The sequence below is a fragment of the Prionailurus bengalensis genome, chromosome B3 (genome assembly GCF_016509475.1).
Source record: "Prionailurus bengalensis isolate Pbe53 chromosome B3, Fcat_Pben_1.1_paternal_pri, whole genome shotgun sequence".
In the NCBI taxonomy this organism is placed as follows: Eukaryota; Metazoa; Chordata; class Mammalia; order Carnivora; family Felidae; genus Prionailurus; species Prionailurus bengalensis.
Genome location: NC_057355.1, coordinates 22,632,258 through 22,649,290, shown reverse-complemented (window position 1 = coordinate 22,649,290; position 17,033 = coordinate 22,632,258). Strand labels below are relative to the sequence as shown.

Below are 17,033 nucleotides of genomic sequence, written 5' to 3'. Positions count from 1 at the left end.
GAAAATGTAGAGTCAGAAGAATGGTTAAAATTCCATAATAAGAGAAGCCAGATTCTTTTGAAAAGCACAGGCAAGTCTTTGGATGGTTCAACTGTCTCTTCAGAAACTGAAATGCTGCTGCCACTTCTTCTTATAGATTAAATCAGATCATATCTGACAGGCCTCCCAAAATGATAAAACTAATCTACACAGAAACTACCCCAATTGCTTCCTGCTAGGAATAAGAAGAGGTATATAAAACAGCAACTTTCTCTTCCTTCGGGTTATTTAAATAACCAGAAAGTCCTACAAAATCAAGGAGAAGTGAAAGAAAGGAAAACAAAATAACAAACTGTAAGTCAAAAGAGAATTTAATTTATTTTACTTTTCTGCCCTTCTATTCCGACTGTATAGAAAATCTCTAATTTGCAGAATATTGACCTCAGAGTTTAAATACCCTGGGAAAAAGATTATTCAGATTCAGATTTTCAGAACAGCAATTCAGCAACATGAAGCTCTGGGGAAGAAAAGTGGCTGAAGGCAATTTCCTTGATTTTCTGTCCTCTCCTGTCCATATTTCTGCCTCCCTTGGGTCTTCTGCCCTCTTGGTCTTCAATATGGAGCTTCACTTCTTATTCATACCCTTTATTCAGGCTAGGTCAGGTCAGGCTGGTCACCAGCTAGAGAACATAACAAGCAGGAATCTAGGTGATGGTGGCTTTATAAATGGCCCCGGTGCAACTTCCAAGGCCTGCCATGGTGACATTCAAGTTCCTTATTTCCATGCTGTGGCCTCAGAGGAATTCCAAGGCTTTCCAGGGGGAAAAAGCTTCGACTAGGTGCCTGTTAAGGTCTGTTCTAAACCCAAGATACCCATGATTCCTTAAAATTCATTCAGAAGCCAGTGTTAAAGCTGCTACATGAGCTACAGATGCCACCTTCCTGATAAATATGTCACCCCTGCTTTGTAAGGACACATGCTAAAAAGGCACCCAGCATGTTTCCAGGTGGTGGGCATATGGAAACAAGTATTAATTAATGATGCAATACCTACACACACCAATGCTTCCTGATCTTCACATTTAGAAGGGTCTATGCCTTTCCTTCTCTCCCTTCCATTTCTGTAAAGCAGAGATTTTTTCCACCTCTGAACTCCACTGTCCACACCACCAGCTGGCCTCCTGCCATACTTCAAGGGAGTCACTTGTTCACAATATTTTAACCTTTTTGTTAGGCTGTAAATTGCACAGCCTGATTGTAAATGGCTGAAGAGAAGAAATTGGGTCTCATCCATTTCTGGGTTCCCCCTCATGTGACCTACTTCAATGTCTTCCCCGTAGCAGGCATTCAAAAAGATAAGGTGAATAGGTAAGTGAGATAAAAAGGTGATTTTTAAAACAAATGAAGCTGTGGACATTTTTGCAAGTGCAATAATGAATTAGAAATAAGCTGTGCTTGGAAGAAATTTAGAGGTCTCCAGTGACATCCTCCAAAGCAAGCATGCTTATTTATGGAGCACCTGAACTCAATGCAATAAGTAATAATCTAGTTACTTTTTTCCTAGAAAACAACACTCTTTGAAAAAAAAATGCCAAATCATATATGTTATTAACGATCATTTGCTTACTGAGGGATAAAGATATAGCCATCAGGAAGACAGATCTGTCTCTGACCTAATATGTAGTGAGCATATTAGGTGTTTCTCTCTTTATAAGAAAAATGTCAACAGCAGCTCTATACCATAGAAAACATGGGAAATGCCTGGTTTTATATAAAAAAGGAAACATTTGTACTATCTCCCAGAATTCCCAGAGCTTACACTACAGTGTTTAAATGTGAGGTGGAGTTGGCTTTATTTTGTATCATAATATCTTAGCCCTTCCTAGGTTCACCTTGAGTTTTTTGTTTCATTCATTCATTCTACAAAACTTACTCATGCCTGCTGGGGGTAGAGTAGCGAATACAACTGGAGTCCTGCCCTCCCAGAGGACACATTCCAGGTGGGGGATGAGAACTCAGAGCCAGAGAACAAATAAACAATACAAAGTATGGGACAAGGGCTTTAAAAACAAAATGAAGTAGACTTAGGGAATACATGTTGTGTTCCCCCAAATTCCTATGTTGAACTCTAATCTCAGTGTGAGGGATATCAGAGGTGGGGCCTTTAGTAGGTAATCAGATCATGAGGAGAGAGCCCTCCCGAATGAGATTAGCACCCTTATACAATGGGACAGATCCCTCCCTAAGAGATTAGCACTCCCATTTCACCTAGTGAGGACACAACAAAAATGCAACTCAAAAAAGAGCTCTGAATAGAATGCAACCATGGTGGCACCTTGGACTTCCAGCCTTCAAAACTGTGAGAAATAAATATCTGTTGTTGATAAGTCACCCTGTTTATGGTATTTTGTTATAGCAGCCAGAAAGACTAAGATACCAAGGTGAAGAGAATGGTATGGGCTGGGGGTAGGCAATGAGGGTTTGAGATAGTAGGGTTTGAGAGGAACTCAGAGAAGACCTCACTGAAAAGGTGATCTTCAGGTAGATACTACTAAGAAGTGAGAAAGAAAAACAAGTGGTTCTTGGGGAAAGAGCCTTCCAGGCAGGGGGAGCAAATGCAAAGGCCCTAAGGTAGATGATGTGTGTAGGGCAACAAGCAGGGCAGGGAACACAGCAAGAAGAAGAGGGCTGGGGAGGATGTAGAAGAAGTGAGGGCCTGGCATGCAAAGTCAAAGACCACCTCAAGGACCTCAGCTTGCTACTGGGTGAGACAGGAGCCCCTGGAAGGATCTGGGTCAATGAGGCTTGTGGCTAAGCCTTCTTCTTCTCTTACTGGGATCACGCTGACTGCTATATTGAGAACAGACATCACTAGTGGAGGTAAGGGCTGAAACACGAGGCCCAGCTATGAATCTCCATAGTAACATAGGTGAGAAATGATGCTGGTTTAGACCAAGGTGGAAGCAATGGGGTTGATGTGCAGTAGTTAGAGCTTGGCTCTGTTTTGAAGGTTGAGATCGGAGGTAGGTGCGAGAGACTAGAGTTAAGGGTGACTCTGAGGCTTCTGATCTGAACAAATGAATACATGGAGTTACCATTTATCCAAATGGAGACTGCAATTGTAGGGGCCAAGGGCAGGCTGCCCAAAACGTGCCACTTTGTCATACTGATTATTTTAAATAAAAGTTAATTACGATACAGCTTGTTCAAGAGGGACACTCAGACCCTCCACTGTCCCCCTGAAAGCAGGAAATAAATCTACCATGTGAGAGGTGTCCTCCCTCAATTAGGATGTAGAGACATCCTTATCACCAGAGATAGGGAATTTAGAGCCAAGAAGACTACATAAACAACCCCTGTGACTTTTTACTAATTTACCACCCCAGCCCAAGTTCCTTTTAGAATTCCTTACTAATTAAAGCTCCCAAAGTTAAGGCTTTTTGTCCCGTTAACTCCTCACAGATTTATTGTGTCTTTGTCTGAAAAGTTTAAAAACTATCTGCCTTTGTCATTTCCTTAGGTGTCAAAGTTGTCAAAGTCATTATTTGGCCTCCGTGTGCACATAATAAAACTCTGTTGTTTTTTTTTTTTTTTTTCCTGTTAATCAGTCTCATGTAAATTCGATCTTAGTCCAAGTGGAAGACCCCAAAGGGTAGAGAAGAATTTTTCCTTCCCTTCACTATAGAGGGGGCAAGTGAGAAAGGGAAAGAAAGGACACACTGGATTTAAGAGCCTACTGGGTGCCCATGTAGGGGCACCAGGAAGGCAGTTGGGTTGGTGCTGTAAGCCAGGATACTGGGTGCTCCAACTCTTGGGACAAGGAATGACTGCATAGAGATGAAGAGACTAGCAGGGGGAACTCAGGAGTCACTAGAGAATTAGGAGGAAAACCTAAGGACAGGTAGCCAAACACTAAATGTAGAAGGATTTCCAGTAAGAGGGACCAATCCACTCTACCAAATGTTCCTGAGAGACCCAAGGTAAGAGGGAAAAAATCAATCCCTGGAAAAACCAGAATAAAGGTGTTCTATCCTTGGTGGAGAGTGGAAAGATAGGACAGGTATTGACAGGTAAGGGACATCAGGTATCACCTGGGGTGATGGTGAAGTTCTGCTTCCTGATGGGGGTGGGACTGAGGAGCTGAAAGCATTCCTGGCTATTCATTGACTGATACACTTAGGATCTATACATCACATTGTATGCAAAATTTTTACCTTGAAAGAAACCCTGGTCAAAGAGCTGCCTGAAACATGCAGGTGAAAATGCACCACTGTCTGCTATTCCTCTTTGAAATGAACTAAAAAAATAAGCTAGGCTGATAGAAAGATGGATAAATAGCCAAATGGGATAAAGTAAGAATTTAAAAAAAAAAATGCTAATTACAGAATCTAAGAGGTGAGGCTATAGACTCCCCATGAATTCAAATGTTAGGTATGTTTGAAAATTTTCATCAAAAAATTAGGGAAGGGGCACCTGGGTGGCTCAATCAGTTAAGTGTCTGACTCTTGATTTTGGCTTAGGTCAATGATCTCAGAGTTAAGAGTTTGGGCTCTGTGCTGGGCATGGAGCCTGCTTAAGATTCTCTCTACCTCTTCTTCTGTCCATCTCCCACTCATGCATGAACTCTCTCATTCTCTCAAAAAAAAAAAAAAGAAGGAGAAGAAGAAGAAGAAGAAGAAGAAGAAGAAGAGAAAAGGAAAGGAAAGGAAAGAAAAGAAAAAAGAAAAGAAAAAAAGCAAAACGGGGGAAAAACATTATTTAGAGTATAGCATTCACAACCTGGGGGTTAGTGGTTTGCTCACCCCAAGTCAGCTAAGGGTGAGTTTAACTGAGAATTCATGGGAAGAGAGTGGGGATGTCTGGGGAGGATGCTGCTTGAAGGAACATTGCTGTAAAGGTGAGAAGGAAACGAGAGTCACTGGGGAAAGTTAATGGAGACAAACAAACTGCAGTTTGTATGCTAATGAGGCCAACCTCTAGACACTATTAGGACATGACTTTAGAAGCAACAGGGACAACTGTGACAGTAAGGCTCTCAGCAGGCCCCAGAAGAGGGAACCTCTTCCCAGGAGGGAGGCGCCATCTCCAAGGGGAGAACAGACCCAAGCCCACGTGCCCAGACAAAAGGAGGGAAGCTAGAGCAGATGTGCACAGGGTGAAGATAGGATGTGCTTACTAAAGAATGTTGTTTCACTGGAGAATGTTATGCTAAGTGAAATAAGTCATACAGAGAAAGACAGATACCATATGTTTTCACTCTTTGTGGATCCGGAGAAACTTACCAAAGGACCATGGGGGAGGGGAAGGAAAAAAAAAAAAAAAGAAAGAAAGAAAGGTTAGACAGGGAGGGAGCCAAAACATTAGAGACTCTTAATAACTGAGAACAAACTAAGGGTTGATGGGGGGTGGGAGGAAGGTGGGGGGGAGGGAAGGGAGGGTGGGTGATGGGTACTGAGGAGGGCACCTGTTGGGATAAGCACTGGGTGTTGTATGGAAACCAATTTGACAATAAATTTCATATTAAAAAAAAGAGAGAGAAAGGGGATGTGGGGGCAGGGGGTAAATGGGAATTCTCCACACCTTTCTTTCAATTTTGTTATGAACCTAAAACGGCTCTAAAAAGATCAAGTCTTTTAAAAAAGGGAAAGTAGTATATAAATTTCAAAGGAAAACTTAAAAAAAAAAAAAAAGAATGTTGCTTTAAATCCTGCAGGGAAATTCTGCAAAGGTTCTACTTTATTCATTACAGGCAGGTTCTGTGAGGCATCTCTTATATAGCAAAGCCTGCTCCGGGGACATACAGCAGATGGCTTTAAGTGAATCTGTTTTCTATTCCCCAACTTCCACTTGCATTCCCACCAAAACTCACCTGCCCAACAACCACCTGGGAATATCCCTTTCCCCACATTTACTACTCTGATTTCTGCCTTACAAAGAAAGGGAATTTCCCTCACCTCAACTCCTGTCTTGGGACATTGACCCAAGAAGCAAACAACAAAAGGCAGATTCAAAATACCAGTGTCTATGTAAATTGTGTTAAAAATCAGGTGACAAAAACTTTCAAAGATCAGGCAGGTTTTAATTCCTTGTTTTCAACAAAATTGAATGAGAAACTAAGCAAGCTGTCAGCTAATACATTCCAATGAAACTATATGATTTTTGTCATGTTATCTAGAAGAAGTTCAAGGAATTGACTAACGTTTTAACAAAATGCCTTTCATAATGAATGATACACTACTACATCTATTTTAAAAAGTCATAGAGGGGCGCCTGGGTGGCTCAGTCGGTTAAGCGGCCGACCTCAGCTCAGGTCATGATCTCGCGGTCCTTGAGTTCCAGCCCCGCGTCTGGCTCTGTGCTGACAGCTCAGAGCCTGGAGCCTGTTTCGGATTCTGTGTCTCCCTCTCTCTGACCCTCCCCCGTTCATGCTCTGTCTCTCTCTGTCTCAAAAATAAATAAACGTTAAAAAAAAAAGTCATAGAATTGATGGTGAAATCTGCATTAATGTCTCATTTCGTAATAAAAAAAAATCATCGTCTACAAACATATGAATTAATTTAAAACAAAGCCCCATCTTTTGGTAGAGACATGAATGCCACCGTGATGAATTAAGAACCAATAATCATTGTAATCCTAAATCAATCCAGAAGAAAAAAAATTAACACTTATTTTCTAAAAGAATGATTTTATGTAAATATCTACATTTGAGAGAACCAAGACAGAGTGATTGATAACCTGCAAACATGAAATTACAGAACATTAGGATAAGTTCTGTGTGAAAAGTGGCATAGCAATACAAGTGCAATAATAAAAGGAAGGGACTGTGCAAGACATCTGCAGCTAGAAGGCCTTCTTTATATATTTCCTAAATGAATGATATGGGCATCAAGTCATTATGGTATTTAGTTTCCACTTAAAATAGAGACTAACAGTTTTACTTTTAAATGCTAATATTTACAATTTGCTGGAAAAGACATCATTTGCAATTCATTAAATTTAGGTGAGAATTTTACATGTCAAGCTAAAAATCCATGAATGGAATACAGCATTTCAGAATTCTTGCAGGGGTCCCCAGAGCACTAAGCATGACTGTGACAGCCTCTGGCTTAGGCAACTCTCTAGGATTCCCATTATGCTAGAGGGCATAGAGAGTGAGGCAGATGCCCCTAAACCCTGGGGACCAGTTAAGGTTCAGGTTACAAACAGGTTACCAACAATGTAGATCTTCATCTTATTACTTGTTTTGCATGAGTGCTTTTAAAATTTCCCCAAATCACCCTGTAGGAAATACACGCATTCACTGAGCCCTGCAGGATGCAGTGAGAAATACCCAGAAGTGGATGTTCTACTTCACATGAGTTGGCATGTGTGGAGTTAGGGAGGACAATCCTGACTCTTCTCAGGGGCTCTCTTCCTCCGCTGCATTTCAAGCAGGAGCATCTGAGAAACCACAGCAGGAAGACCCACGGGAGAGGACTGCTCTTGTCTCAACTTACCATTTGCAGCCAAATGTTGGTAGTTAGAACTTGGTTCTTCTCATCCTTCAAAGAAAAAGAAAGAACCATAAATATTGCTTATATGGTTTACAAAAGAGGGACTGATGTCATTATTCATGCAGGAATCATACTACTGGGGCTGTGGGAATGCGTGGAAACTAGGAGGAACCAAGCACTTCCAAACACACTCAAGCAGCATTTCCCCAGAGTTAAGCTTGTTCTCTTTATTCTGAAGTAACAGACATTTATTATAGAGCACTTACAAAATGCAAAGTATAAAGAAGAAAATTAAAACCCACAGCCCCAATATCCAGAGATGACACTTCCTAATGATTTAGCTTACTTACCTTTGTACTCTTTAAAATAATTTATATGCTTAAAAAATAAAGTTGGGTACAAATTCCAATTTTTTAAAGTCAAGTTTATTACCAGAAAGTATAGAGTTTTAAACAAATATAAATATGTCACGCTTCCCTCCCCCAGGAAAGGGAGCATGACCTATGACAGATGTTGTACCATATGCCAATGGTAGTGTGTGGGCCACATTTCTCCCTGGTCCCTGTGGATCTGCCTACCTTTTCTCTCATCTTTTATCTACCAGGAAGTATTCCTGGCCCTTGATACACACTTGCAAGGTAAATTCTGTCCTAATGAGCAAACCAAGTTTCAGAAAGGTGAGGTGACTTTATGAAGGAGCTATTCAAACTTGGATCTTTCTGACCCAAAGCCCCTTTTTCCACATTTCTGAACCACCTACAGGTGGCATCCAGAAGAGTGCCAAGTCTGTGCTTTAATCAGAGCTTGGGATAGTGTACTAACCATGGCTTTGTCCCAGCACAGGACACCTAAAGAAAATTCTAGTCAACAACAGCCTTTCCAACTGGGATGCAAGCAGTGTTTTACCACAGCTGGTTGAGCCCAACATGGCCTAGCAAAAACCAGTGTGCACACAGCAATGACCAAGTTCCATGCAATACTTATACTGAGATAGTGGTATTCACTACTTAGCACTCAATTCCCACCCAAAGGACTCTACAAATTGACAACTGCCATTCTCTCTAAGAGAAAGTATTTATTAATGCTCCCAAGCAGAGTGCCTAGAAGGTGAGACTGTGAGCTCCTCCAGCAGGAATTACCTGGTCCAGTTATGGCATACACAAAAACAATCCCAATGGCAGAGAGAACATGGCATCTGCTGGGGCGTGGTCATAGGGAGGGATGCAAACGAGAAACAAATGCTGCTTCTCATTAAAATAAAAATGTATTGAACATGTAAGGAGTTGGCAAAGATTACTTGATGCATCAATGGCCCTGGCCCAGAAACTCACACTCTGAGCACCTTTGAGAGATGAAACTAGGAGGTAGGGAGGTATCTGAATCCTGAAGAAAGAACAGGGCTACTTGAGGAGGGACAGGGAAGAATGTCCTAGTAGGGTCTCAGGACACAGCTGAATCCAGAAGTAGATGTCAGTTTGGTTATAGGAAAAAAACATTCTATTTTCCAAAATAAAACATGGCAGAGTCTTCTGGGTGGAAAAAGTTATGGAGCTAACATTTCTCTGTACTCTGTACTAAGCAAATGGTTCCCAACGGAGCCATATATTTGAACTGCATGAGTACTCTAGTTCCGGTTCAATCTCCAATATTATTTGAAAGCATCAGTGAACTCTTTTAGGACATACATCCGTTGTGTCAACTTATTAAGGAGTTGTTGTTTTTAATGGACTTAAAATTAGCCAGTGTTCCACTTGGGTGGCTTTCCTTCTTTTAATTGCATCTGTGTCTTCAGCTTCTGAGAAAAAGGCTTCTGTGGTTTGGGAGCTCAATTACTACCAATCTAATTAAAAGGCTTTCTTCTTTCCAACATTTGAACTGAAACCTCATTAGAGTGAAACGGAATTTCTGTGGTGTGTAGCAGCATGGGACTAAAGTGCCAGCATTTCAAACTGTAATCAACACTGAGCAGCAGCCAGCCACTGCTGGAGAGCACAACGATGCCAGGTAAGGGAGTCGTCCGTGGAGATTTGAGAGGACCAGCCTGCAGATCAGCAAGGAGGCTGCTGTTGGCATTCCCAGAGTAGGTCTCTTTCCTTCCAGCTTCCATCCCAGGGCCACCGGCTAGCTGAGGCTCTCAGCTCTCTCAGTCCGCACAGAGACAAGGTGTCCTACCTCTTCACCACCCCTGAGATGCAGCGTCCTCTCCACACTACACATTGAATGTTTGCATTCCCCTGAAATTCACATGTTCAAACTCAACTCTACTGGGACAGTATCTGGAGGTGACCTTTGGAAGGAGATTAGGTCATGAGAGCAGAGCCCCCAGGAATAGGATTACTGCCTTATAAAAGAGACTCCAGAAAGCTCCCTCGTCCCTTCTGCCACGTGAGGACATAGGGAGAAGATGGCTCTCTATGAACCAAGAAGCAGGTTCTCACTAGATACCAGATCTACCAGTGCACGGATCTTGGATTTACAAACAGCATCACAACTGTAAGGAAGAAATGCATGTTGTTTAAGCCACCCAGTCTGTGGTATTTAAGTTATGGTAGCCCAAGCTGATGAAGACCACACACAGTCTGACCTCCACTAAGCTCCAGATGGAGCTCTCTGCCCTCCTTCAGCTGCACTGATCAAAGAATTAAGACCAAGGTTCTCAGTGTAGCACACAGCCTTTTCTACAAGCCACAGTCCAGCCATGTGCTCATTCATTCATTCATTTATTCATTTGTTCACTCATTCAACAAATGTTTGCAGAGTACTTCCTGTCTCACGCATTATGCTATCCAGACATGTAGAGTAGGAATTGAACATTGTTCTTGAGCTCATGGAATACAAAATGTGAGTGGGGGCGGGGGGGTGGGATTACACAACTCAACAATGATATAATTTCAAAAGGTGATAGTAAAGGAATGAGACACCTTCAGAGAGGATGACAGGGGTACAGTCCCAAGGATGAGCCTTCACTTTTACACCCTATGATATTGGAATACTGAAAGACACAGATCCCTCATGCCATCACCTGTACCGCTTGCCCTTTAAGAACTCACTCCTCCTCACTTCCCAGGGCCTGCCCTGTCCCACACCTTCCTCCTTTCCCCTGCTCCAGGCCAGGCCCCCCCAACAGGCAGCCCTGGACTGAAGTTGCCTCCTGGATCACCAGGGATTCCAGCACAGAGCCAGCAACCCAGACAGACCTTGGCTTTGCATAGGAGAATGAAAGTCAGTGAGGAGAGGCGGATTTCAGTTCAACATGAGGAAGAACCTCCCTGGCCTAGAACAGTTCAGCCTACTTCAGAAAGGATGTGGCAACCAGCTCCTGGAGTTATAAACACAGAGGACAGCCACCTACCTGGAAAGGACACTTTCATCCTTCGGTGGCCCTCTGAAGGTGTAGTCCTGGTGACCTAGGGCCTGTGCAGTCTACAGTGGCCAGGTCTCCTACACACCCCAGTGCCCACACTTACACCCCTACACCAGCCACTTGGCCTTCCTTCCTGCCACCCTGAGGATAGCCAGTGTCCTGCTTCCTGAACCTTCTGCAAGAGGGCCCAAGGCACAACTTCAGCCTGCATTCAACTGCCATGCCTCAGGGTTTACACATCGCTGTGCATGCTGAGGTGATGTGGTGAACTGGGCATGGAGACTGAGCCTTTGGTTGAGAAAGTTGGCAGATGGATCTGCAGTTCCCAGATGTCTCTCTGGCTTCAGGCATTAGGATGTTCCTGGAAGAACATACAGGGGCTCCATTCCCTCTCCCAAAATCTACTTATTCTACCCAGGAGGGAAACTTCCTTCCCTCTCATCTAAACATCCTCCACTGACAGCAAAGCCACCAGCCTCCTGTACTGCGCTTGAGCTTGTTTAAATCCTGAATCAGCTGATGAAACTGCATTCAGTAGTCTCTTTCCTCATGAGTTGGATGTCACACTGGTCAAACACTGGGATTCCTGTGGGAAGGAATCCAAACCCCAGCCCAAGGGCCTCTGAATAAATAACCAGCAAGCAGAACAGAATCTGAATATGGTTTCAGTGATGACCCTGCCTGGCAGGACAGCATGGTGGAGCAGACCCCATGCAGAGGAAGACCCTCCAGACTCCAATCTCAGCCCTCTAATCTCAGGCACTCAGTTTCTGTGGGTTTCAATTTTCTCTCCCAGAAAATAAGGAGACAACAGCTTTCCTGACCACCACCCAGAGTGGGAGAGGCGAGGGCAGCCTCATACAAGCTGTGACATGTGACTCAGTGCCAGTGGCTGTTCCTGTGGGGCTGCCCTCACACACACACAATTCTCTTGCAAGACCCACACTCCTTCTTAACCCTGGGACCACACAAGAGGAGACACGACTGACGGTTGCCATGGAATCACAGGATGGCCTTGTGACAAAGCACCCCCATAGCCAACTAGTCTAATGCCTCATTTAAAAAAAAAAAAATCTGAGCACTTCAGAATATAATTCAGCCTTAAAAAAAGGTGGAAATTCTGCTATTTGTGATAGCATAGATGAGCCTGGAGGACACTATCCTAAGTGAAATAAGCCAGACATAGAAAAACAGGTACTACCTGATTACACTTACATGAGGAATCTAAATTAGTTGAACTCACAGAAGCACAGTGTAGAAAGGTGGCTACCAGAGGCTAGGGGAGGGGGAGATGGAAGGTCTTAGTCCATGGGGACAAATGTTCAGCTCTGTAAGATAAATAATTCCTAGAGATCTGTGTAGCATGGAGCCTATACTTAACAATGCCACATTACATATTTAAAAAATTTCTAAAAGGGTAGATCTAATGTTAAACTTTATCACAGAAATTAATAATGATAATAAATAAATAAAGAGGGCTGGAGGAAATTTTTGAAGTGATGGCTATGTTTATGATACAGATTTTAGGGAGGGTTTCACAGGTATATGCTTGTCTCCAAACCTGTCAAATTGTGTACATCAAATATGTATAGTTTTTGTACGTCAATCATACTTCAATAAAGTTAGTGTTTTTTTTAAAGTACACTTTGATTTAAGTAGCTATGCTTTTTTGAATCAATCTCCCAGAATAATCATGTATCTGTTTTGAGTACAATGGTTCTGATAATGTGTAATGTGCTACCTTTCATTTCATATAGCAATTATTCTTCTGGAAGTTATACAGCAACACTATTCAAAATTATTTTTCATAGTTCCCAACACTTTCTTTTTGCTTTTGTGTAGACACTGAGAAAAGGAGATAACAATACATCTCACTTTGTCTAAGTTCTTGTTTTCAGAGAAAATTGCTGGATAACATAAATTCCTATTCGTGTAGTCTTTGTAGTTTATAGCAAGGATTACTTCTTTTATCAAATTTAATTTTACACCAACCATATTTTTGCCCTAGTTTTACAGAATAATAAACCGAGAGTCCGTGACTTCCCCTAAGTCAGTGAGATCGTAGGTCTGACAAAAAACTCATACCCAGAATAAGAAATAAACTCCTACATATCAATAAGAAAAAGGCAGACAATCCAAGAGAAAAATGGGCAAAAGATGAACAAGCACATGATTTTCACCACAAAGAATATCAGTAATAACATAGATAGGGTACCTGGGTGGCTCAGTCAGTTGAGCATCTGACTTTGCCTCAGGTCATGATCTTGCAGTTCATGAGTTTAAGCCCCACCTCAGGCTCTGTACTGACAGCTTGGAGCCTGGAATCTGCTACAGATTCTGTGTCTCCCTCTCTCTCTGCCCTTCCCCAGCTAGTGCTTGTTCTTTCTCTCTTTCTCAAAAATAAACATTAATTTTTTTTGAAAAAAAAAAACGTAGCTAAACCTTCAGTAGACATTTGGATTCTTGCAAATGTCATGTGTGGATGTGTGCGTGCGCGCGCGCGCACACACACACACACACACACACACTTTTTTTAAACTATATCAGTCTTGTGACAACAACCCAGGAAAATCAGTACTATTATTATTCTCATTTACCAATTGAGATAATGGGAAGGCTCCCAAATTTAACCTAATATGTCTCTGTTCTGCTCCAATGTTTTGCAGTGAGCATATATAACCTTTATAATCAAGAGAGAAGGGGTGAATAAAGATAGCATCTGTAAACAAAGTAAGTTCCTAGCCCTAGGTCACACAGCTCAGTGTAGAATCTGAGATCCAACCCCTTATCTTTATCTGTTTATCTCAACACCTGTGTTTGAAGCACCATGAGACTCCTCCCAATATCACAATAGTGAGCACCTTGGTGATGCTAATAAAAAAATGGTCCCCTTTGGTATCTGTATAGCAGAGAAATTCTCAATTACTGTATGGAAACCTCTGAGGTTCTGAGATGCTTTAGAGGATCAGTGAAGTCAAAACTTTTTCCATAATCATTAGAAGTTTTTAGGCTGTTTCCCCCACATTTCCTCATGAGCAGAGGGGAGAGCTTTGCAGAGACCATATGGCACATGATGTCAGCAGCAGACTGAATGCAGAGGCAGATAAGAGAATCCAGCTGTCTTCTATTAATCTTGGTATTTAGGAAATTTACAAAATATAAAAAAATGCCACCATTCTCAGTAAAATTGTTTTGCTTGGGAAAAATGGTTAATTTCCACAAAATATTAGTTACGTTAACAATTTGTAATTGTTTATTACAATTTAAAAATGAATTAATGAACTTGAAACATTTTCTTAGTTTTAATTTCTAACATGGTAAATATTGATAGTTATAATCCACATAAAAATGGGGGGAATTCTCAATAGCTTTTATGAGAGCAAAGGGATTCTGAAGCTTAAAAGTTTGAGAGCCACTGGTATAGGACTAGGCATTCGTAAGACACCCTGTTTCTTGTACCTAAAGACCTGGCCCTCTCAGGGTGCAGACCCCTATTCCATCTTTGTTTTCATTTGGGGTTGCTTATGATCTTTGTCTTGGGAGTGCAAATGAAAAATCTAGGTATCTATCACAAGCAGACCTGGTTGGGTCACCATCAAGCTGTGTAGACTTGGAGTAGTCATTGAGCTTTTCTGAGACTCGGTTTCCTATATGTAAAAATAGGAAACTGAGGGGCACCTGGGTAGCTCAGTTGGCTTAAACATAGAACTCTTGGTTTCGGCTCAGGTCATGATGTTGCAGTTCACAAGACTGAGCCCTGCACTGGGCTCTGTGCTGGCAGATTCCCTCTCTCTGCCCCTCCCCAGTTTGTGTTGGCTCTCTCTCTCTGTCTCTCTAAATAAATAAATGAATAAATAAATAAATAAGTAAATAAATAAATAAAAACAAATATAGGAAACTGATTGCCACATCACCAGCAAGTTGCAAGGATTAAATGAGTACCACACCAAAAGTGACTAAAACATAGGAAAACTTTCCAACTTTCAATTATCAGAAATAAGTTCTCCCAACACAAAGGTACTGGAGAGGCTTAGAAAGTTTGGCCCAAATAGGTAACATCTCTCTACCTCCAACTGCCTACCTTTCAGTGTGGTGTATCATTACATTAGTTTTATTCTCACTGAAATCTGGGCCTATGAGGTTAATATCTCAATGTCAGCATTTAATTTTTGTAAGTTTATTTATTTTGAGAGAGAGAGGCAGAAAATGAGGGAGAGTGAGAATCCTAAGCAGGCTCCACACTGTCAGTGCAGAGCCCAATTCGGGGCTTGATCTCACAAACTGTCAGATCATGACCTGAGCCAAAAATCAAGAGTAGGACATTCAACTGACTAAGCCACCCAGGCACCTCTCAACACTTAATTTTCTTAATGCGTTAAGAGTTATTCTGTGATGTATGCATGTTCAGACATGAATCTTTTCAAAAAGAATGTATGCAACACAGTTTCCTTCAAGCATTGGATCTAACGTCCCTCCACCAGCTACCCAGCCTCACAGCAGGCTTGGCCAAGGAATCTCACTATTTTCCTACCCAGGTTCTGGAACCCCTTAATCATCACTTACCTGTTTAGAGATATACACTTATTTCTAGCAGTATTTTTAAGTACTAACAAATAAAGGAAACGTGTGTGCTCTGTCCCTTTAAAACACAGCACTCTGAAGAGCGTGATACTGTAGATACTGCTCCAAAGAACTCCACAGAGACAGGCTATAGTCCTTGGAAAATTGTCTCTAGAACTCCCCAAAGTGATTTAGGACCCTTTTATTCTATTTTTAGCTACCAAAGTTAATCGTACATATATCTAGAACACTGTTTTCAGGAGCAATTCAGAAAAAGACTTGAGGAAATCTCTAAAATCATGCCAGAGTATATAACAGATACACATTTTTTTCCTCCCAATAGGTCAGTGTGTAATTCTTTACTGACTTAATCCCAGGTAAGACACATCATAATGAAGGGTACAAAACTGACCCCATCAGGCTGACTCCTTTGGGAAGTATGCATGCCAGGTGAACTAGTGACAAGCGTGTCTCAGGCACTTAGGTCCTTGCACCTATGGTAACTGATTTTCTTTCCCCCATAAAACCCACTGCCCAGTGCAATATTGAAGGGACTAGGGCCCATCACTGAGCCACTCCAGCTGTCTGTGTGTGAAGGTATGAGAGGGATATTCTAGGGAAGTGACCCACCCTGACGGTGTAGCCATATGGTTCCCGCTGGGTGGACCCCATACCCATCACTGCCCAGGTTCCCCAAGGGAGGCATGGAGTTTCAAGAGTGTACTTTTAACTGGGACTAAAAGGTCTTCTTTCCACTTCTGTAAAAGGAAGGGCCTCCTTATCTCCCCCAGAAGACCCAAATCTGGAGGAACAAAGCTGTGAAAGGGGATTGTGAGAGTGGAACCTAACAAAGACACAGCACCTTGACTTAGAAGAGCTGAGAGGTGGAGGGGGTGGTGGAAGGAGGAAGCAGGAGCGTGGGAAGAAGATTATGGAGTGCAGGAGAGGCAGAAGGGCTCCAGATGCACTCAGTGACCCCAGAATGAAGATTTATCTCAACTCTCCTTGAACAGACACAATAAATTTCCCTTTTACACTTAAACCATCATTGTAACTGAATTAGTGTCCAAGCATTGCCTTCACTGTTTACAACAAATGCAACACACATAACACATTATCTCCTACAGGGCTAAGAGTAAACAACTGCACCCACTGCCAGACCCCACAAATGCCTGAGAAATTACAGAAATGTGTGCAGCTTCAACACCAGGCTTTTCCAATGAAAAGCAGGAACTGGTCCTGGCACATCTTATCACAATTAGGGTCCTCTAAAGACATGAACTATAGATACAGGGATCCCAACATAACACTCCATGTGGAACTGGTGCAAAGGTGTGTTTAAAAGGCCGAAGGGAAGGGGATGATGTACGTGAAAGGAAGGAGCAGGATGTAAAAACAGTAACATTTTTCTTTGTTGTTATTTGACATTTTTATTACATTTTTTTAATGTTTATTTATTTTTGACAGAGAGAGAGAGAGAGAGAGAGAGAGAGAGACAGAATATGAGCAGGGGAGGGGCAGAGAGAGAGGGAGACACAGAATCCGAAGCAGGCTCCAGGGTCTGAGATGTCAGCACAGAGCCTGATGCAGGGCTTGAACTCACAGACCACAAGATCAAGACCTGAGCCAAAGTTGGA

The 17,033-nt window shown here is 42.2% G+C and overlaps 1 protein-coding gene across 1 annotated transcript in view; it reads right to left on the bottom strand.

Moving 5' to 3' along the window:
• Positions 1-17,033, bottom strand: part of CHRNA7 (cholinergic receptor nicotinic alpha 7 subunit) — a 114,001-nt gene that overhangs the window by 57,998 nt on the left and 38,970 nt on the right. The window contains exon 3 of the mRNA XM_043554864.1: positions 7,476-7,520. Within this exon, the coding sequence (XP_043410799.1) occupies positions 7,476-7,520 (45 nt within the window). The remainder of the gene's footprint in view (positions 1-7,475; positions 7,521-17,033) is intronic.